Source organism: Carcharodon carcharias, chromosome 22 (genome assembly GCF_017639515.1).
Source record: "Carcharodon carcharias isolate sCarCar2 chromosome 22, sCarCar2.pri, whole genome shotgun sequence".
Classification (NCBI taxonomy): domain Eukaryota; kingdom Metazoa; phylum Chordata; class Chondrichthyes; order Lamniformes; family Lamnidae; genus Carcharodon; species Carcharodon carcharias.
Window position 1 is genome coordinate 66,810,499 of NC_054488.1, and position 20,400 is coordinate 66,830,898.

General features: G+C 68.4%; 1 protein-coding gene across 4 annotated transcripts in view; it reads right to left on the minus strand.

Annotated features, from left to right (window-relative positions):
- Positions 1-20,400, minus strand: part of rnf157 (ring finger protein 157) — a 789,927-nt gene that overhangs the window by 242,347 nt on the left and 527,180 nt on the right. For all 4 annotated transcript variants that reach the window (XM_041217436.1, XM_041217435.1, XM_041217438.1 and 1 more), the window contains exons 8-11: positions 20,302-20,349; positions 19,808-19,879; positions 2,543-2,702; positions 1,717-1,829 (exon numbers count right to left, since the gene is read on the minus strand). In XM_041217436.1, the coding sequence (XP_041073370.1) occupies positions 1,717-1,829; positions 2,543-2,702; positions 19,808-19,879; positions 20,302-20,349 (393 nt within the window). The remainder of the gene's footprint in view (positions 1-1,716; positions 1,830-2,542; positions 2,703-19,807; positions 19,880-20,301; positions 20,350-20,400) is intronic.

A 20,400-nucleotide genomic window follows, 5' to 3' on the forward strand; every position in this document is an offset into this window, starting at 1 on the left:
CAACCCGGTCCAACCCAACCCAACCCGGTCCAACCCAACATGGCCCGACCCAACCCAACCCGGTCCAACCCAACACGGCCCGGCCCAACCCAACCCGACCCAACCCAACACGGCCCGACCCAACACGGCCCGGCCCAACCCAACCCCGTCCAACCCAACATGGTCCAACCCAACCCAACCCGGTCCAACCCAGCACGGCCCAACCCAACCCAACCCGACCCAACCCAACCCGGTCCAACCCAACCCAACCCGGTCCAACCCAACATGGCCCAACCCAACCCCGTCCAACCCAACATGGTCCAACCCAACCCAACCCGACCCAACCCAGCACGGCCCAACCCAACCCAACCCGACCCAACCCAACCCGGTCCAACCCAACATGGCCCAACCCAACCCAACCCGACCCAACCCAACACGGCCCGACCCAACCCAACCCGGCCCAACCCAACCCGGTCCAACCCAACCCAACCCGGCCCAACCCAGCACGGCCCAACCCAACCCAACCCGACCCAACCCAACCCGGTCCAACCCAACCCAACCCGGTCCAACCCAACCCAACCCGGTCCAACCCAACCCGACCCAACCCAACCCGACCCAACCCAACCCCGTCCAACCCAACCCGGTCCAACCCAACACGGCCCGACCCAACCCAACCCAGTCCAACCCAACACGGCCCGGCCCAACCCAACCCGGGCCAACCCAACACGGCCCGGCCCAACCCAACCCGACCCAACCCAACACGGCCCGGCCCAACCCAACCCGACCCAACCCAACCCGGTCCAACCCAACACGGCCCGGCCCAACCCAACCCGACCCAACCCAACCCAGTCCAACCCAACACGGCCCGGCCCAACCCAACCCGGGCCAACCCAACACGGCCCGACCCAACCCAACCCAACCCGGTCCAACCCAGCACGGCCCGACCCAACCCAACCCGACCCAACCCAACCCCGTCCAACCCAACATGGTCCAACCCAACCCAACCCGGTCCAACCCAACACGGCCCGACCCAACCCAACCCGACCCAACCCAACCCCGTCCAACCCAACATGGTCCAACCCAACCCAACCCGGTCCAACCCAATCTGGCCCAACCCAAACCAACCCAACCCTGCCCAGCCCAACCCTACCCGGCCCAACACAAACCAACCCAACCTGGCTCAACCCAACCCAACCCAAACCAGCCCAGCCCAGCCCAACCCGGCCCAACCCAACCCAATCTCGCCTGGCCCAACCCAACCCGGCCCAACCCTCCCCAACCAGGCCCGACCCGATCCAACCCAAGCCAGTTAATAATTTTAACCCAAGAGGCAAAATGACATTGACCCATAGCTTGCTGGCGGTGGCAGAGACTGGTTTCAGTGGGCTGAGGGGTACTGATTCTCATTGATCAGAATGTCCTGTTCTTCTCTGTGTCAAACCCACCTGTACCCAGGCTTCACCACCAGCTTCAAGGTTCTGATTGCAGGTAACATGGGTCTTTTTAATTGTCACCAATTCTACTGCTACTATATTCTGTATGATTTGGTTTCATTTCAGTCCCCCATAATGACAAATATCAGCCCATTCCCTCGAGCAGCAGGTTGGCTCGTGGTCAGGAACCTCCTCCAAACCCACTCCCCACCAGCACACATCCTCAACTCCTGCCACCCCAGGCTTGGTTCAAGATGATGGGTCTGTACACCTGTCCCTCTGTGCTGCCATAACCACAACCCACCGAATGATCATCAGGCTCAGAAATCTGTGATGCGATCATTGGGTTGTAGCCACTCGGGGTCAGAGGGTCCACTTTCTTCCTCATGGCTCTAATCTGCAGGAGAGCGCGGAATGCTGTGTGTGAGAGAGAGAGAAAGGAGTTGGTGAACGGTACCCCTTGCTGGGCCCTTGAAACCCCAGCTCGAGGTTCTTTCCACTCCCACATCACCTTTACATCAACATCCACTGCCCCAAAGAACACTACCCCAGGGACTCCCTTCAACTGGGAGGGAATGAGGAGGGACACCTGGATTACTAAGAGGAACACACTGGTTACACAGGGGGACACGCTGGTTACTTTGGGGAACATACTGATTACTGACGTAAACACGCTGGTTGCTGATGTGAACACACTGGTTACCGAGGGGGAACACACTGGTTACCGAGGGGGAACACACTGGTTACCGAGGGGAACGCGCTGGTTACCGAGGGGAACGCGCTGGTTACCGAGGGGAACGCGCTGGTTACTGATGTCAACACACTGGTTACAGAGGGGAACACACTGGTTACTGAGGGGAACACACTAGTTACTGATGTGAACATACTGGTTACAGAGGGGAACATACTGGTTACAGAGGGGACACACTGGATACCGAGGGGAACACGCTGGTTACTGATGTGAACACGCTGGTTACTGAGGGGAACATGCTGGTTACCGAGGGGAACACGCTGATTACCGAGGGGAACACACTGGTTACTGAGGGGAACACGCTGGTTACTGATGTGAACACGCTGGTTACTGAGGGGAACACACTGGTTACTGAGGGGAACATGCTGGTTAATCTTACGTAAGCGGCAGATTGGGCAGTTGTTGGCCTGGTATCGCAGGGTATCTGCACAGGCATTGCACAGACACAGGTGTCGACATGGTAGGATGAGAGTATCCCGGACATCAGAGAGACACACAACACATTCAGCGCTGTTATCACTGTGCTGATCATCAGCCCCCTGTACAGGCAGAAAGGAAGAGTGAGAAGGTGGAGACAAGGACTGGGAAAGGGGTCGGTGGGGGGAAGGGTGAGGGAAGGGAGAGGGGCAAGGGGGGAGGAAAGGGGGCGATGGAGGGGAGGGGGAAAGAAAAGAGGAGGAAGGTGAAGTGAAGGGGGGTAGGTTAGAGGAGGGGGAGGGAAGGATGATGAGAGGGCGAGGGGAAAGGGGAGAGGGATGGAAGGATGAGGGGACGGGATGTTGGAGGGAAGCTTGTGGGCAAGGGGAGAGGAGAATAAGGGTGGAGAAGGGGGAGGAGAGGGTGAGGGCTGGGGGAGGGGAGAGTGAGGCGGTGTGGAAGGGAGAGGGTAAGGGGTAGGGGAGTGGAAGGGGAGAGTGAGTGGTGGGGGGGGGGGCGGGAGAGTGAGTGGGAGGGCAGGGTGAGGGGGTTGGGAAGGGGGAGGGTTGGTAGAGGGGGTGGAGAAGAGGGAGGGGCGGTTGAGGGGATGGGGAGGGCAGGTTGTGGGGGTGGGGAGATTGAGGGTGTGGGGGTGGGGAGGTTGAGGGTGTGGGGGTGGGGAGGTTGTGGGGGTGGGGAGGTTGAGGGTGTGGGGGTGGGGAGGTTGAGGGTGTGGGGGAGGGCAGGTTGAGGGGGTGGGGAGGTTGAGGATGTGGGGGTGGGGAGATTGAGGGTGTGGGGGTGGGGAGGTTGAGGGTGTGGGGGTGGGGAGATTGAGGGTGTGCGGGTGGGGAGGTTGAGGGTGTGGGGGTGGGGAGGTTGAGGGTGTGGGGGTGGGGAGGTTGAGGGTGTGGGGGAGGGCAGGTTGAGGGGGTGGCGAGGTTGAGGGGGTGGGGAGGTTGAGGGTGTGGGGGTGGGGAGGTTGTGGGGGTGGGGGAGGGCAGGTCGAGGGGGTGGGGAGGTTGAGGGGGTGGGGAGGTTGAGGGTGTGGGGGTGGGGATGTTGAGGGTGTGGGGGAGGGCAGGTTGAGGGGGTGGGGAGGTTGAGGGTGTGGGGGTGGGGAGGTTGTGGGGGTGGGGGAGGGCAGGTCGAGGGGGTGGGGAGGTTGAGGGTGTGGGGGTGGGGAGGTTGAGGGTGTGGGGGAGGGCAGGTTGAGGGGGTGGGGAGGTTGAGGGGGTGGGGAGGTTGTGGGGGTGGGGAGGTTGTGGGGGGTGGGGAGGTTGAGGGGGTGGGGAGGTTGTGGGGGTGGGGAGGTTGAGGGGGTGGGGAGGTTGAGGGTGTGGGGAGGTTGAGGGTGTGGGGGAGGGCAGGTTGAGGGGGTGGGGAGGTTGTGGGGGTGGGGGAGGGCAGGTCAAGGGGGTGGGGAGGTTGAGGGTGTGGGGGTGGGGAGGTTGAGGGTGTGGGGGAGGGCAGGTTGAGGGGGTGGGGAGGTTGAGGGGGTGGGGAGGTTGAGGGGGTGGGGAGGTTGTGGGGGTGGGGAGGTTGAGGGGGTGGGGGAGGGCAGGTTGAGGGGGTGGGGAGGTTGAGGGTGTGGGGGTGGGGAGGTTGAGGGTGTGGGGGTGGGGAGGTTGAGGGTGTGGGGGAGGGCAGGTTGAGGGGGTGGGGAGGTTGAGGGGGTGGGGAGGTTGTGGGGGTGGGGAGGTTGAGGGTGTGGGGGTGGGGAGGTTGAGGGGGTGGGGGTGGGGAGGTTGTGGGGATGGGGAGGTTGAGGGGGTGGGGAGGTTGTGGGGGAGGGCAGGTTGAGGGGGTGGGGGAGGGCAGGTTGAGGGGGTGGGGAGGTTGAGGGGGTGGGGAGGTTGTGGGGGTGGGGAGGTTGAGGGGGTGGGGAGGTTGAGGGGGTGGGGGAGGGCAGGTTGAGGGGGTGGGGAGGTTGAGGGGGTGGGGAGGTTGTGGGGGTGGGGAGGTTGTGGGGGTGGGGAGGTTGAGGGGGTGGGGAGGTTGAGGGTGTGGGGGAGGTTGTGGGGTGGGGGAGGGCAGGTTGAGGGGGTGGGGAGGTTGTGGGGGTGGGGGAGGGCAGGTTGAGGGGGTGGGGAGGTTGAGGGTGTGGGGGTGGGGAGGTTGAGGGGGTGGGGAGGTTGAGGGTGTGGGGGTGGGGAGGTTGAGGGTGTGGGGGAGGGCAGGTTGAGGGGGTGGGGAGGTTGAGGGTGTGGGGGTGGGGAGGTTGAGGGTGTGGGGGTGGGGAGGTTGTGGGGGTGGGGAGGTTGTGGGGGTGGGGGAGGTTGAGGGGGTGGGGGTGGGGAGGTTGTGGGGGTGGGGAGGTTGTGGGGGTGGGGAGATTGTGGGGGTGGGGGAGGTTGAGGGGGTGGGGAGGTTGTGGGGGTGGGGAGGTTGTGGGGGTGGGGGAGGTTGAGGGGGTGGGGGTGGGGAGGTTGTGGGGGTGGGGGAGGGCAGGTTGAGGGGGTGGGGAGGTTGAGGGGGTGGGGGTGGGGAGGTTGAGGGGGTGGGGGTGGGGAGGTTGAGGGGGTGGGGAGGTTGAGGGGGTGGGGGTGGGGAGGTTGAGGGGGTGGGGAGGTTGAGGGGGTGGGGGTGGGGAGGTTGAGGGGCTGGGGAGGTTGATGGGGTGGGGAGGTTGAGGGGGTGGGGGTGGGGAGGTTGAGGGGGTGGGGAGGTTGAGGGGGTGGGGAGGTTGTGGGGGAGGGCAGGTTGAGGGGGTGGGGGAGGGCAGGTTGAGGGGGTGGGGAGGTTGAGGGGGTGGGGAGGTTGTGGGGGTGGGGAGGTTGAGGGGGTGGGGAGGTTGAGGGGGTGGGGGAGGGCAGGTTGAGGGGGTGGGGAGGTTGAGGGGGTGGGGAGGTTGAGGGGGTGGGGAGGTTGTGGGGGTGGGGAGGTTGAGGGGGTGGGGAGGTTGAGGGGGTGGGGAGGTTGTGGGGGTGGGGAGGTTGAGGGTGTGGGGGAGGGCAGGTTGAGGGGGTGGGGAGGTTCTGGGGGTGGGGGAGGGCAGGTTGAGGGGGTGGGGAGGTTGAGGGTGTGGGGGTGGGGAGGTTGAGGGGGTGGGGAGGTTGAGGGTGTGGGGGTGGGGAGGTTGAGGGTGTGGGGGAGGGCAGGTTGAGGGGGTGGGGAGGTTGAGGGTGTGGGGGAGGGCAGGTTGAGGGGGTGGGGAGGTTGTGGGGGTGGGGGAGGGCAGGTTGAGGGGGTGGGGAGGTTGTGGGTGTGGGGGTGGGGAGGTTGTGGGGGTGGGGAGGTTGTGGGGGTGGGGGAGGTTGAGGGGGTGGGGGTGGGGAGGTTGTGGGGGTGGGGAGGTTGTGGGGGTGGGGAGGTTGTGGGGGTGGGGAGATTGTGGGGGTGGGGGAGGTTGAGGGGGTGGGGAGGTTGTGGGGGTGGGGAGGTTGTGGGGGTGGGGGAGGTTGAGGGGGTGGGGGTGGGGAGGTTGTGGGGGTGGGGGAGGGCAGGTTGAGGGGGTGGGGAGGTTGAGGGGGTGGGGGTGGGGAGGTTGAGGGGGTGGGAAGGTTGAGGGGGTGGGGGTGGGGAGGTTGAGGGGGTGGGGAGGTTGAGGGGGTGGGGAGGTTGAGGGGGTGGGGAGGTTGAGGGGGTGGGGGTGGGGAAGTTGAGGGGGTGGGGGTGGGGAGGTGAGGGGGTGGGGAGGTTGAGGGGGTGGGGAGGTTGAGGGGGTGGGGGTGGGGAGGTTGAGGGGGTGGGAGGTTGAGGGGGTGGGGGTGGGGAGGTTGAGGGGGTGGGGAGGTTGAGGGTGTGGGGGTGGGGAGGTTGTGGGGTGGGGAGGTTGAGGGGGTGGGGAGGTTGTGGGGGTGGGGAGGTTGTGGCGTGGGGAGGTTGAGGGGGTGGGGGTGGGGAGGTTGAGGGGGTGGGGAGGTTGAGGGGGTGGGGAGGTTGTGGGGGTGGGGAGGTTGTGGGGTGGGGAGGTTGAGGGGGTGGGGGTGGGGAGGTTGGGGGGGGGGGAGGTTGTGGGGGTGGGGAGGTTGAGCGGGTGGGGAGGTTGAGGGGGTGGGGAGGTTGAGGGGGTGGGGAGGTTGAGGGGGTGGGGAGGTTGTGGGGTGTGGAGGTTGAGGGGGTGGGGAGGTTGAGTGGGTGGGGGTGGGGAGGTTGAGGGGGTGGGGAGGTTGAGGGGGTGGGGGTGGGGAGGTTGAGGGGGTGGGGAGGTTGAGGGGGTGGGGGTGGGGAGGTTGAGGGGGTGGGGAGGTTGAGGGGGTGGGGAGGTTGAGGGGGTGGGGAGGTTGAGGGGGTGGGGGTGGGGAGGTTGAGGGGGTGGGGAGGTTGAGGGGGTGGGGGTGGGGAGGTTGAGGGGGTGGGGAGGTTGAGGGGGTGGGGGTGGGGAGGTTGAGGGGGTGGGGAGGTTGAGGGGGTGGGGGTGGGGAGGTTGAGGGGGTGGGCAGGTTGAGGGGGTGGGGAGGTTGAGGGGGTGGGGGTGGGAAGGTTGAGGGGGTGGGCAGGTTGAGGGGGTGGGGAGGTTGTGGGGGTGGGGGTGGGGAGGTTGAGGGGGTGGGGAGGTTGAGGGGGTGGGGAGGTTGTGGGGGTGGGGGTGGGGAGGTTGAGGGGGTGGGGAGGTTGTGGGGGTGGGGGTGGGGAGGTTGAGGGGGTGGGGAGGTTGAGGGGGTGGGGAGGTTGAGGGCGTGGGGGTGGGGAGGTTGAGGGGGTGGGGAGGTTGAGGGGGTGGGGAGGTTGAGGGCGTGGGGGTGGGGAGGTTGTGGGGGTGGGGAGGTTGAGGGGGTGGGGAGGTTGAGGGGGTGGGGAGGTTGTGGGGGTGGGGAGGTTGAGGGTGTGGGGGAGGGCAGGTTGAGGGGGTGGGGAGGTTGTGGGGTGGGGGTGGGCAGGTTGAGGGGGTGGGGAGGTTGAGGGGGTGGGGGTGGGGAGGTTGAGGGGGTGGGGGTGGGGAGGTTGTGGGGGTGGGGAGGTTGAGGGGTTGGGGGTGGGGAGGTTGTGGGGGTGGGGAGGTTGTGGGGTGGGGAGGTTGAGGGGGTGGGGGTGGGGAGGTTGTGGGGGTGGGGAGGTTGAGGGGGTGGGGGTGGGGAGGTTGTGGGGGTGGGGAGGTTGTGGGGGTGGGGGAGGGCAGGTTGAGGGGGTGGGGGAGGGCAGGTTGAGGGGGTGGGGGAGGGCAGGTTGAGGGGGTGGGGGTGGGGAGGTTGAGGGGGTGGGGGTGGGGAGGTTGAGGGGGTGGGGAAGGGCAGGTTGAGGGGGTGGGGGAGGGCAGGTTGAGGGGGTGGGGGTGGGGAGGTTGAGGGGGTGGGGGTGGGGAGGTTGAGGGGTGGGGAGGTTGAGGGTGTGGGGGTGGGGAGGTTGTGGGGGTGGGGGAGGACAGGTCGAGGGGGTGGGGAGGTTGAGGGTGTGGGGAGGTTGAGGGTGTGGGGGTGGGGAGTTTGAGGGTGTGGGGGAGGGCAGGTTGAGGGGGTGGGGAGGTTGAGGGTGTGGGGGTGGGGAGGTTGTGGGGGTGGGGGAGGGCAGGTCGAGGGGGTGGGGAGGTTGAGGGTGTGGGGGTGGGGAGGTTGAGGGTGTGGGGGAGGGCAGGTTGAGGGGGTGGGGAGGTTGAGGGGGTGGGGAGGTTGTGGGGGGTGGGAGGTTGTGGGGGGTGGGGAGGTTGTGGGGGTGGGGAGGTTGAGGGGGTGGGGAGGTTGAGGGGGTGGGGAGGTTGAGGGTGTGGGGGAGGGCAGGTTGAGGGGGTGGGGAGGTTGTGGGGGTGGGGGAGGGCAGGTCAAGGGGGTGGGGAGGTTGAGGGTGTGGGGGTGGGGAGGTTGAGGGTGTGGGGGAGGGCAGGTTGAGGGGGTGGGGAGGTTGAGGGGGTGGGGAGGTTGAGGGGGTGGGGGAGGGCAGGTTGAGGGGGTGGGGAGGTTGAGGGTGTGGGGGTGGGGAGGTTGAGGGTGTGGGGGTGGGGAGGTTGAGGGTGTGGGGGAGGGCAGTTTGAGGGGGTGGGGAGGTTGAGGGGGTGGGGAGGTTGTGGGGGTGGGGAGGTTGTGGGGGGTGGGAGGTTGAGGGGGTGGGGAGGTTGTGGGGGAGGGCAGGTTGAGGGGGTGGGGAGGTTGTGGGGGTGGGGGAGGGCAGGTTGAGGGGGTGGGGAGGTTGAGGGTGTGGGGGTGGGAAGGTTGAGGGGGTGGGGAGGTTGTGGGGGTGGGGAGGTTGAGGGTGTGGGGGGTGGGGAGGTTGAGGGGGTGGGGAGGTTGAGGGTGTGGGGAGGTTGTGGGGGTGGGGAGGTTGAGGGTGTGGGGGTGGGGAGGTTGAGGGTGTGGGGGAGGGCAGGTCGAGGGGGTGGGGAGGTTGAGGGTGTGGGGGTGGGGAGGTTGAGGGTGTGGGGGAGGGCAGGTTGAGGGGGTGGGGAGGTTGAGGGGGTGGGGAGGTTGTGGGGGTGGGGAGGTTGTGGGGGTGGGGAGGTTGAGGGGGTGGGGAGGTTGTGGGGGAGGGCAGGTTGAGGGGTTGGGGAGGTTGAGGGTGTGGGGAGGTTGAGGGTGTGGGGGTGGGGAGGTTGAGGGTGTGGGGGAGGGCAGGTTGAGGGGGTGGGGAGGTTGAGGGTGTGGGGGTGGGGAGGTTGTGGGGGTGGGGGAGGGCAGGTCGAGGGGGTGGGGAGGTTGAGGGTGTGGGGGTGGGGAGGTTGAGGGTGTGGGGGAGGGCAGGTTGAGGGGGTGGGGAGGTTGAGGGGGTGGGGAGGTTGTGGGGGTGGGGAGGTTGTGGGGGTGGGGAGGTTGAGGGGGTGGGGAGGTTGAGGGGGTGGGGAGGTTGAGGGGGTGGGGGAGGGCAGGTTGAGGGGGGTGGGGAGGTTGTGGGGGTGGGGGAGGGCAGGTCAAGGGGGTGGGGAGGTTGAGGGTGTGGGGGTGGGGAGGTTGAGGGTGTGGGGGAGGGCAGGTTGAGGGGGTGGGGAGGTTGAGGGGGTGGGGAGGTTGAGGGGGTGGGGGAGGGCAGGTTGAGGGGGTGGGGAGGTTGAGGGTGTGGGGGGTGGGGAGGTTGAGGGTGTGGGGGTGGGGAGGTTGAGGGTGTGGGGGAGGGCAGGTTGAGGGGGTGGGGAGGTTGAGGGGGTGGGGAGGTTGTGGGGGTGGGGAGGTTGTGGGGGTGGGGAGGTTGAGGGGGTGGGGAGGTTGTGGGGGAGGGCAGGTTGAGGGGGTGGGGAGGTTGTGGGGGTGGGGGAGGGCAGGTTGAGGGGGTGGGGAGGTTGAGGGTGTGGGGGTGGGGAGGTTGAGGGGGTGGGGAGGTTGTGGGGGTGGGGAGGTTGAGGGTGTGGGGGTGGGGAGGTTGAGGGGGTGGGGAGGTTGAGGGTGTGGGGAGGTTGTGGGGGTGGGGAGGTTGAGGGTGTGGGGGTGGGGAGGTTGAGGGTGTGGGGGAGGGCAGGTCGAGGGGGTGGGGAGGTTGAGGGTGTGGGGGTGGGGAGGTTGAGGGTGTGGGGGAGGGCAGGTTGAGGGGGTGGGGAGGTTGAGGGGGTGGGGAGGTTGTGGGGGTGGGGAGGTTGTGGGGGTGGGGAGGTTGAGGGGGTGGGGAGGTTGTGGGGGAGGGCAGGTTGAGGGGGTGGGGGAGGGCAGGTTGAGGGGGTGGGGAGGTTGTGGGGGTGGGGAGGTTGAGGGGGTGGGGAGGTTGAGGGGGTGGGGGAGGGCAGGTTGAGGGGGTGGGGAGGTTGAGGGGGTGGGGAGGTTGAGGGGGTGGGGAGGTTGTGGGGGTGGGGAGGTTGTGGGGGTGGGGAGGTTGTGGGGGTGGGGAGGTTGAGGGGGTGGGGAGGTTGTGGGGGTGGGGAGGTTGAGGGTGTGGGGGAGGGCAGGTTGAGGGGGTGGGGAGGTTGTGGGGGTGGGGGAGGGCAGGTTGAGGGGGTGGGGAGGTTGAGGGTGTGGGGGTGGGGAGGTTGAGGGGGTGGGGAGGTTGAGGGTGTGGGGGTGGGGAGGTTGAGGGTGTGGGGGAGGGCAGGTTGAGGGGGCGGGGAGGTTGAGGGTGTGGGGGTGGGGAGGTTGAGGGTGTGGGGGTGGGGAGGTTGTGGGGGTGGGGAGGTTGTGGGGGTGGGGAGGTTGTGGGGGTGGGGGAGGTTGAGGGGGTGGGGGTGGGGAGGTTGTGGGGGTGGGGAGTTTGTGGGGGTGGGGAGGTTGTGGGGGTGGGAGGTTGTGGGGGTGGGGAGATTGTGGGGGTGGGGGAGGTTGAGGGGGTGGGGGAGGTTGAGGGGGTGGGGAGGTTGTGGGGGTGGGGAGGTTGTGGGGGTGGGGGAGGTTGTGGGGGTGGGGGAGGTTGAGGGGGTGGGGGTGGGGAGGTTGTGGGGGTGAGGGAGGGCAGGTTGAGGGGGTGGGGAGGTTGAGGGGGTGGGGGTGGGGAGGTTGAGGGGGTGGGGAGGTTGAGGGGGTGGGGGTGGGGAGGTTGAGGGGGTGGGGAGGTTGAAGGGGTGGGGAGGTTGAGGGGGTGGGGGTGGGGAGGTTGAGGGGGTGGGGAGGTTGAGGGGGTGGGGAGGTTGTGGGGGTGGGGAGGTTGAGGGGGTGGGGAGGTTGAGGGGGTGGGGGAGGGCAGGTTGAGGGGGTGGGGAGGTTGAGGGGGTGGGGAGGTTGTGGGGGTGGGGAGGTTGTGGGGGTGGGGAGGTTGAGGGGGTGGGGAGGTTGTGGGGGTGGGGAGGTTGAGGGTGTGGGGGAGGGCAGCGTGAGGGGGTGGGGAGGTTGTGGGGGTGGGGGAGGGCAGGTTGAGGGGGGTGGGGAGGTTGAGGGTGTGGGGGGTGGGGAGGTTGAGGGGGTGGGGAGGTTGAGGGTGTGGGGGTGGGGAGGTTGAGGGTGTGGGGGAGGGCAGGTTGAGGGGGTGGGGAGGTTGAGGGTGTGGGGGTGGGGAGGTTGAGGGGGTGGGGAGGTTGTGGGGGTGGGGGAGGGCAGGTCGAGGGGGTGGGAGGTTGAGGGTGTGGGGGGTGGGGAGGTTGAGGGTGTGGGGGAGGGCAGGTTGAGGGGGTGGGGAGGTTGTGGGGGTGGGGGAGGGCAGGTTGAGGGGGTGGGGAGGTTGTGGGTGTGGGGGTGGGGAGGTTGAGGGTGTGGGGGAGGGCAGGTTGAGGGGGGTGGGGAGGTTGTGGGGGTGGGGGAGGGCAGGTTGAGGGGGTGGGGAGGTTGTGGGTGTGGGGGTGGGGAGGTTGTGGGGGTGGGGAGGTTGTGGGGGTGGGGGAGGTTGAGGGGGTGGGGGTGGGGAGGTTGAGGGGGTGGGGAGGTTGTGGGGGTGGGGAGGTTGTGGGGGTGGGGAGATTGTGGGGGTGGGGAGATTGTGGGGGTGGGGGAGGTTGAGGGGGTGGGGAGGTTGTGGGGGTGGGGAGGTTGTGGGGGTGGGGGAGGTTGAGGGGGTGGGGGTGGGGAGGTTGTGGGGGTGGGGGAGGGCAGGTTGAGGGGGTGGGGAGGTTGAGGGGGTGGGGGTGGGGAGGTTGAGGGGGTGGGGAGGTTGAGGGGGTGGGGGTGGGGAGGTTGAGGGGGTGGGGAGGTTGTGGGGGTGGGGAGGTTGAAGGGGTGGGGAGGTTGAGGGGGTGGGGGTGGGGAGGTTGAGGGGGTGGGGGTGGGGAGGTTGAGGGGGTGGGGAGGTTGAGGGGGTGGGGAGGTTGAGGGGGTGGGGAGGTTGAAGGGGTGGGGAGGTTGAGGGGGTGGGGGTGGGGAGGTTGAGGGGTGGGGGTGGGGAGGTTGAGGGGGTGGGGAGGTTGAGGGGGTGGGGAGGTTGAGGGGGTGGGGGTGGGGAGGTTGTGGGGTGGGGAGGTTGAGGGGGTGGGGAGGTTGTGGGGGTGGGGAGGTTGTGGGGTGGGGAGGTTGAGGGGGTGGGGGTGGGGAGGTTGAGGGGGTGGGGAGGTTGAGGGGGTGGGGAGGTTGTGGGGGTGGGGAGGTTGTGGGGTGGGAGGTTGAGGGGGTGGGGGTGGGGAGGTTGAGGGGGTGGGGAGGTTGAGGGGGTGGGGAGGTTGAGGGGGTGGGGAGGTTGTGGGTGTGGGGAGGTTGAGGGGGTGGGGAGGTTGAGGGGGTGGGGAGGTTGAGGGGGTGGGGAGGTTGTGGGGTGTGGAGGTTGAGGGGGTGGGGAGGTTGAGGGGGTGGGGAGGTTGAGTGGGTGGGGGTGGGGAGGTTGAGGGGGTGGGGAGGTTGAGGGGGTGGGGGTGGGGAGGTTGAGGGGGTGGGGAGGTTTGAGGGGGTGGGGGTGGGGAGGTTGAGGGGGTGGGGAGGTTGAGGGGGTGGGGAGGTTGAGGGGGTGGGGGTGGGGAGGTTGAGGGGGGTGGGGAGGTTGAGGGGGTGGGGGTGGGGAGGTTGAGGGGGTGGGGAGGTTGAGGGGGTGGGGGTGGGGAGGTTGAGGGGGTGGGGAGGTTGAGGGGGTGGGGTTGGGGAGGTTGAGGGGGTGGGGAGGTTGAGGGGGTGGGGGTGGGGAGGTTGAGGGGGTGGGCAGGTTGAGGGGGTGGGGAGGTTGAGGGGGTGGGGAGGTTGAGGGGGTGGGGAGGTTGAGGGCGTGGGGGTGGGGAGGTTGAGGGGGTGGGGAGGTTGAGGGGGTGGGGAGGTTGAGGGCGTGGGGGTGGGGAGGTTGTGGGGGTGGGGAGGTTGAGGGGGTGGGGAGGTTGAGGGGGTGGGGAGGTTGAGGGGGTGGGGAGGTTGAGGGGGTGGGGAGGTTGTGGGGTGGGGGTGGGGAGGTTGAGGGGGTGGGGGTGGGGAGGTTGAGGGGGTGGGGAGAGGGCAGGTTGAGGGGGTGGGGGTGGGGAGGTTGAGGGGGTGGGGGGTGGGGAGGTTGAGGGGGTGGGGGAGGGCAGGTTGAGGGGGTGGGGGAGGGCAGGTTGAGGGGGTGGGGGAGGGCAGGTTGAGGGGGTGGGGGTGGGGAGGTTGAGGGGGTGGGGGTGGGGAGGTTGAGGGGGTGGGGGTGGGGAGGTTGAGGGGGTGGGGGAGGGCAGGTTGAGGGGGTGGGGGTGGGGAGGTTGAGGGGTGGGGAGGTTGAGGGGGTGGGGAGGTTGAGGGGGTGGGGAGGTTGTGGGGGTGGGGAGGTTGTGGGGGTGGGGAGGTTGTGGGGGTGGGGAGGTTGAGGGGGTGGGGAGGTTGTGGGGGTGGGGAGGTTGAGGGTGTGGGGGAGGGCAGGTTGAGGGGGTGGGGAGGTTGTGGGGGTGGGGGAGGGCAGGTTGAGGGGGTGGGGAGGTTGAGGGTGTGGGGGTGGGGAGGTTGAGGGGGTGGGGAGGTTGAGGGTGTGGGGGTGGGGAGGTTGAGGGTGTGGGGGAGGGCAGGTTGAGGGGGCGGGGAGGTTGAGGGTGTGGGGTTGGGGAGGTTGAGGGTGTGGGGGTGGGGAGGTTGTGGGGGTGGGGAGGTTGTGGGGGTGGGAGGTTGTGGGGGTGGGGAGATTGTGGGGGCGGGGGAGGTTGAGGGGGTGGGGGAGGTTGAGGGGGTGGGGAGGTTGTGGGGGTGGGGAGGTTGTGGGGGTGGGGGAGGTTGTGGGGGTGGGGGAGGTTGAGGGGGTGGGGGTGGGGAGGTTGTGGGGGTGAGGGAGGGCAGGTTGAGGGGGTGGGGAGGTTGAGGGGGTGGGGGTGGGGAGGTTGAGGGGGTGGGGAGGTTGAGGGGGTGGGGGTGGGGAGGTTGAGGGGGTGGGGAGGTTGAAGGGGTGGGGAGGTTGAGGGGGTGGGGGTGGGGAGGTTGAGGGGGTGGGGAGGTTGTGGGGGTGGGGCGGTTGAGGGGGTGGGGAGGTTGAGGGGGTGGGGGAGGGCAGGTGAGGGGGTGGGGAGGTTGAGGGGGTGGGGAGGTTGTGGGGGTGGGGAGGTTGTGGGGGTGGGGAGGTTGAGGGGGTGGGGAGGTTGTGGGGGTGGGGAGGATGAGGGTGTGGGGGAGGGCAGCGTGAGGGGGTGGGGAGGTTGTGGGGGTGGGGGAGGGCAGGTTGAGGGGGTGGGGAGGTTGAGGGTGTGGGGGTGGGGAGGTTGAGGGGGGTGGGGAGGTTGAGGGTGTGGGGGTGGGGAGGTTGAGGGTGTGGGGGAGGGCAGGTTGAGGGGGGTGGGGAGGTTGAGGGTGTGGGGGTGGGGAGGTTGAGGGGGTGGGGAGGTTGTGGGGGTGGGGGAGGGCAGGTCGAGGGGGTGGGGAGGTTGAGGGTGTGGGGGTGGGGAGGTTGAGGGTGTGGGGGAGGGCAGGTTGAGGGGGTGGGGAGGTTGTGGGGGTGGGGGAGGGCAGGTTGAGGGGGTGGGGAGGTTGTGGGTGTGGGGGTGGGGAGGTTGAGGGTGTGGGGGAGGGCAGGTTGAGGGGGTGGGGAGGTTGTGGGGGTGGGGGAGGGCAGGTTGAGGGGGTGGGGAGGTTGTGGGTGTGGGGGTGGGAGGTTGTGGGGGTGGGGAGGTTGTGGGGGTGGGGGAGGTTGAGGGGGTGGGGGTGGGGAGGTTGAGGGGGTGGGGAGGTTGTGGGGGTGGGGAGGTTGTGGGGGTGGGGAGATTGTGGGGGTGGGGAGATTGTGGGGGTGGGGGAGGTTGAGGGGGTGGGGAGGTTGTGGGGGTGGGGAGGTTGTGGGGGTGGGGAGGTTGAGGGGGTGGGGGTGGGGAGGTTGTGGGGGTGGGGGAGGGCAGGTTGAGGGGGTGGGGAGGTTGAGGGGGTGGGGGTGGGGAGGTTGAGGGGGTGGGGAGGTTGAGGGGGTGGGGGTGGGGAGGTTGAGGGGGTGGGAGGTTGTGGGGGTGGGGAGGTTGAAGGGGTGGGGAGGTTGAGGGGGTGGGGTGGGGAGGTTGAGGGGGTGGGGGTGGGGAGGTTGAGGGGGTGGGGAGGTTGAGGGGGTGGGGAGGTTGAAGGGGTGGGAGGTTGAGGGGGTGGGGGTGGGGAGGTTGAGGGGTGGGGGTGGGGAGGTTGAGGGGGTGGGAGGTTGAGGGGGTGGGGAGGTTGAGGGGGTGGGGGGTGGGGAGGTTGTGGGGTGGGGAGGTTGAGGGGGTGGGGAGGTTGTGGGGGTGGGGAGGTTGTGGGGGTGGGGAGGTTGAGGGGGTGGGGGTGGGGAGGTTGAGGGGGTGGGAGGTTGAGGGGGTGGGGAGGTTGTGGGGGTGGGGAGGTTGTGGGGTGGGGAGGTTGAGGGGGTGGGGGTGGGGAGGTTGAGGGGGTGGGGAGGTTGAGGGGGTGGGGAGGTTGAGGGGGTGGGGAGGTTGTGGGTGTGGGGAGGTTGAGGGGGTGGGGAGGTTGAGGGGGTGGGGAGGTTGAGGGGGTGGGGAGGTTGTGGGGTGTGGAGGTTGAGGGGGTGGGGAGGTTGAGGGGGTGGGGAGGTTGAGTGGGTGGGGGTGGGGAGGTTGAGGGGGTGGGGAGGTTGAGGGGGTGGGGGTGGGGAGGTTGAGGGGGTGGGGAGGTTGAGGGGGTGGGGGTGGGGAGGTTGAGGGGGTGGGGAGGTTGAGGGGGTGGGGAGGTTGAGGGGGTGGGGGTGGGGAGGTTGAGGGGGTGGGGAGGTTGAGGGGGTGGGGGTGGGGAGGTTGAGGGGGTGGGGAGGTTGAGGGGGTGGGGGTGGGGAGGTTGAGGGGGTGGGGAGGTTGAGGGGGTGGGGTTGGGGAGGTTGAGGGGGTGGGGAGGTTGAGGGGGTGGGGGTGGGGAGGTTGAGGGGGTGGGCAGGTTGAGGGGGTGGGGAGGTTGAGGGGGTGGGGAGGTTGAGGGGGTGGGGAGGTTGAGGGCGTGGGGGTGGGGAGGTTGAGGGGGTGGGGAGGTTGAGGGGGTGGGGAGGTTGAGGGCGTGGGGGTGGGGAGGTTGTGGGGGTGGGGAGGTTGAGGGGGTGGGGAGGTTGAGGGGGTGGGGAGGTTGAGGGGGTGGGGAGGTTGAGGGGGTGGGGAGGTTGTGGGGTGGGGGTGGGGAGGTTGAGGGGGTGGGGGTGGGGAGGTTGAGGGGGTGGGGGTGGGGAGGTTGAGGGGGTGGGGGAGGGCAGGTTGAGGGGGTGGGGGAGGGCAGGTTGAGGGGGTGGGGGAGGGCAGGTTGAGGGGGTGGGGGTGGGGAGGTTGAGGGGGTGGGGGTGGGGAGGTTGAGGGGGTGGGGGTGGGGAGGTTGAGGGGGTGGGGGAGGGCAGGTTGAGGGGGTGGGGGTGGGGAGGTTGAGGGGGTGGGGGTGGGGAGGTTGAGGGGTGGGGAGGTTGAGGGGGTGGGGAGGTTGTGGGGTGGGGATGTTGAGGGGGTGGGGAGGTTGTGGGGTGGGGAGGTTGAGGGGGTGGGGAGGTTGAGGGGGTGGGGAGGTTGTGGGGGTGGGGAGGTTGAGGGGGTGGGGGGAGGGCAGGTTGAGGGGGTGGGGGGAGGGCAGGTTGAGGGCGTGGGGAGGTTGAGGGTGTGGGGAGGTTGAGGGGGTGGGGAGGTTGTGGGGGTGGGGAGGTTGAGGGGGTGGGGAGGTTGAGGGGGTGGGGGTGGGGGGGTTGAGGGGGGTGGGGAGGTTGAGGGGGTGGGGGAGGGCAGGTTGAGGGGGTGGGGGAGGGCAGGTTGAGGGGGTGGGGGAGGGCAGGTTGAGGGGGTGGGGGTGGGGAGGTTGAGGGGGTGGGGAGGTTGAGGGGGTGGGGAGGTTGTGGGGGTGGGGAGGTTGAGGGGGTGGGGAGGTTGAGGGGGTGGGGAGGTTGAGGGGGTGGGCAGGTTGAGGGGGTGGGGGAGGGCAGGTTGAGGGGGTGGGGGAGGGCAGGTTGAGGGGGTGGGCAGGTTGAGGGGGAGGGCAGGTTGAGGGGGTGGGGAGGTTGTGGGGGTGGGGAGGTTGTGGGGGTGGGGAGGTTGAGGGGGTGGGGAGGTTGAGGGGGTGGGGAGGTTGTGGGGGTGGGGAGGTTGAGGGGGTGGGGAGGTTGAGGGGGTGGGGAGGTTGTGGGGGTGGGGAGGTTGAGGGTGTGGGCAGTTTGAGGGGGTGGGGAGGTTGTGGGGGTGGGGAGGTTGAGGGGGTGGGGAGGTTGAGGGGGTGGGGAGGTTGTGGGGGTGGGGAGGTTGAGGGGGTGGGCAGGTTGAGGGGGTGGGGAGATTGTGGGGGTGGGGAGGTTGAGGGGGTGGGGAGGTTGAGGGGGTGGGAAGGTTGAGGGGGTGGGGAGGTTGAGGGGGAGGGCAGGTTGAGGGGGTGGGGAGGTTGTGGGGGTGGGGAGGTTGTGGGGGTGGGGAGGTTGAGGGGGTGGGGAGGTTGAGGGGGTGGGGAGGTTGAGGGGGTGGGGGTGGGCAGGTTGAGGGGGTGGGGGAGGGCAGGTTGAGGGGGTGGGGAGGTTGAGGGGGTGGTGAGGTTGAGGGGGTGGGGAGGTTGTGGGGGTGGGGAGGTTGAGGGGGAGGGCAGGTTGAGGGGGTGGGGAGGTTGAGGGGGTGGGCAGGTTGAGGGGGTGGGGAGGTTGAGGGGGAGGGCAGGTTGAGGGGGTGGGGAGGTTGAGGGGGTGGGGAGGTTGTGGGGGTGGGGAGGTTGAGGGGGTGGGCAGGTTGAGGGGGTGGGGAGGTTGTGGGGGTGGGGAGGTTGAGGGGGTGGGCAGGTTGAGGGGGTGGGGAGGTTGAGGGGGTGGGGGTGGGCAGGTTGAGGGGGTGGGGGAGGTTGTGGGGTGGGGGAGGGCAGGTTGAGGGGGTGGGCAGGTTGAGGGGGTGGGGAGGTTGTGGGGTGGGGAGGTTGAGGGGGTGGGCAGGTTGAGGGGGTGGGGAGGTTGTGGGGTGGGGAGGTTGAGGGGGTGGGCAGGTTGAGGGGGTGGGCAGGTTGAGGGGTGGGGAGGTTGAGGGGGTGGGGGAGGGCAGGTTGAGGGGGTGGGGAGGTTGTGGGGTGGGGGAGGGCAGGTTGAGGGGGTGGGGAGGTTGTGGGGTGGGGGAGGGCAGGTTGAGGGGGTGGGGAGGTTGAGGGGTGGGGAGGTTGAGGGGGTGGGGGAGGGCAGGTTGAGGGGGTGGGGAGGTTGTGGGGTGGGGGAGGGCAGGTTGAGGGGGTGGGGAGGTTGTGGGGTGGGGGAGGGCAGGTTGAGGGGGTGGGCAGGTTGAGGGGGTGGGCAGGTTGAGGGGGTGGGGAGGTTGAGGGGGTGGGGAGGTTGAGGGGGTGGGGGTGGGCAGGTTGAGGGGGTGGGGGAGGTTGTGGGGTGGGGGAGGGCAGGTTGAGGGGGTGGGCAGGTCGAGGGGGTGGGGAGGTTGTGGGGGTGGGGAGGTTGAGGGGGTGGGCAGGTTGAGGGGGTGGGGAGGTTGTGGGGTGGGGAGGTTGAGGGGGTGGGCAGGTTGAGGGGGTGGGCAGGTTGAGGGGGTGGGGAGGTTGTGGGGTGGGGAGGTTGAGGGGGTGGGCAGGTTGAGGGGGTGGGCAGGTTGAGGGGTGGGGAGGTTGAGGGGGTGGGGAGGGCAGGTTGAGGGGGTGGGGAGGTTGTGGGGTGGGGGAGGGCAGGTTGAGGGGGGTGGGGAGGTTGTGGGGTGGGGGAGGGCAGGTTGAGGGGGTGGGGAGGTTGAGGGGTGGGGAGGTTGAGGGGGTGGGGGAGGGCAGGTTGAGGGGGTGGGGAGGTTGTGGGGTGGGGGAGGGCAGGTTGAGGGGGTGGGGAGGTTGTGGGGTGGGGGAGGGCAGGTTGAGGGGGTGGGGAGGTTGTGGGGTGGGGGAGGGCAGGTTGAGGGGGTGGGCAGGTTGAGGGGGTGGGCAGGTTGAGGGGGTGGGCAGGTTGAGGGGGTGGGGAGGTTGTGGGGTGGGGGAGGTTGTGGGGTGGGGGAGGTTGTGGGGTGGGGGAGGTTGTGGGGGTGGGGAGGTTGTGGGGTGGGGGAGGTTGAGGGGGTGGGGAGGTTGTGGGGTGGGGGAGGTTGTGGGGTGGGGGAGGGCAGGTTGAGGGGGTGGGCAGGTTGAGGGGGTGGGCAGGTTGAGGGGGTGGGCAGGTTGAGGGGGTGGGGAGGTTGTGGGGTGGGGGAGGTTGTGGGGTGGGGGAGGTTGTGGGGTGGGGGAGGTTGTGGGGGTGGCGAGGTTGTGGGGTGGGGGAGGTTGAGGGGGTGGGGAGGTTGTGGGGTGGGGGAGGTTGTGCGGTGGGGGAGGGCAGGTTGAGGGGGTGGGCAGGTTGAGGGGGTGGGCAGGTTGAGGGGGTGGGGGAGGTTGAGGGGGTGGGGAGGTTGTGGGGTGGGGGAGGTTGTGGGGTGGGGGAGGGCAGGTTGAGGGGGTGGGCAGGTTGTGGGGGTGGGGAGGTTGAGGGGGTGGGCAGGTTGAGGGGGTGGGGAGGTTGTGGGGTGTGGAGGTTGAGGGGGTGGGCAGGTTGAGGGGGTGGGCAGGTTGAGGGGTGGGGAAGGGGGAGGGTGCGGATTCTGATTGGGGAGAGAGAACGGGCAGATAGAGGAATTCAGGTTGCAAGGGGTAACTAACCCCCCCACACACATGGCTCCTGCTGAAGGCTTTTTCTATAAACGTGAAGGTTTCCAGTTTGTATAATCTCCTACCTTAGATTGCTCACAGTTATATTTATTCTCAATTCCATAGATTTCCTGCAGCAGGTAACTGACACCATCAACCTGGGAGAGAGAGAAATCTGATAATGAATAAAAATAGGATATGAAAGGTGAGGGTTCGTCCTGACTACAGGGGAAAGATGAGAGGTGAGGGGTGAAAGATGAGAGGTGAGGGGTGAAAGATGAGAGGTGAGGGGTGAAAGATGAGAGGTGAGGGGTGAAAGATGAGAGGTGAGGGGTGAAAGATGTGAGGTGAGGGGTGAAAGATGAGAGGTGAGGGGTGAAAGATGAGAGGTGAGGGGTGAAAGATGAGAGGTGAGGGGTGAAAGATGAGAGGTGAGGGGTGAAAGATGTGAGGTGAGGGGTGAAAGATGAGAGGTGAGGTGTGAAAGATGTGAGGTGAGGGGTGAAAGATGAGAGGTGAGGGGTGAAAGATGAGAGGTGAGGGGTGAAAGATGAGAGGTGAAAGGTGAGGGGTGACTCACCACCTGTTTCTGTTTGAGGGGTTTCACTGAGCAGTTACCGTCTACATTCTGTAAATGAGAAAAGAATAGAGCGGTCACTGACATAAATCACCAATATAA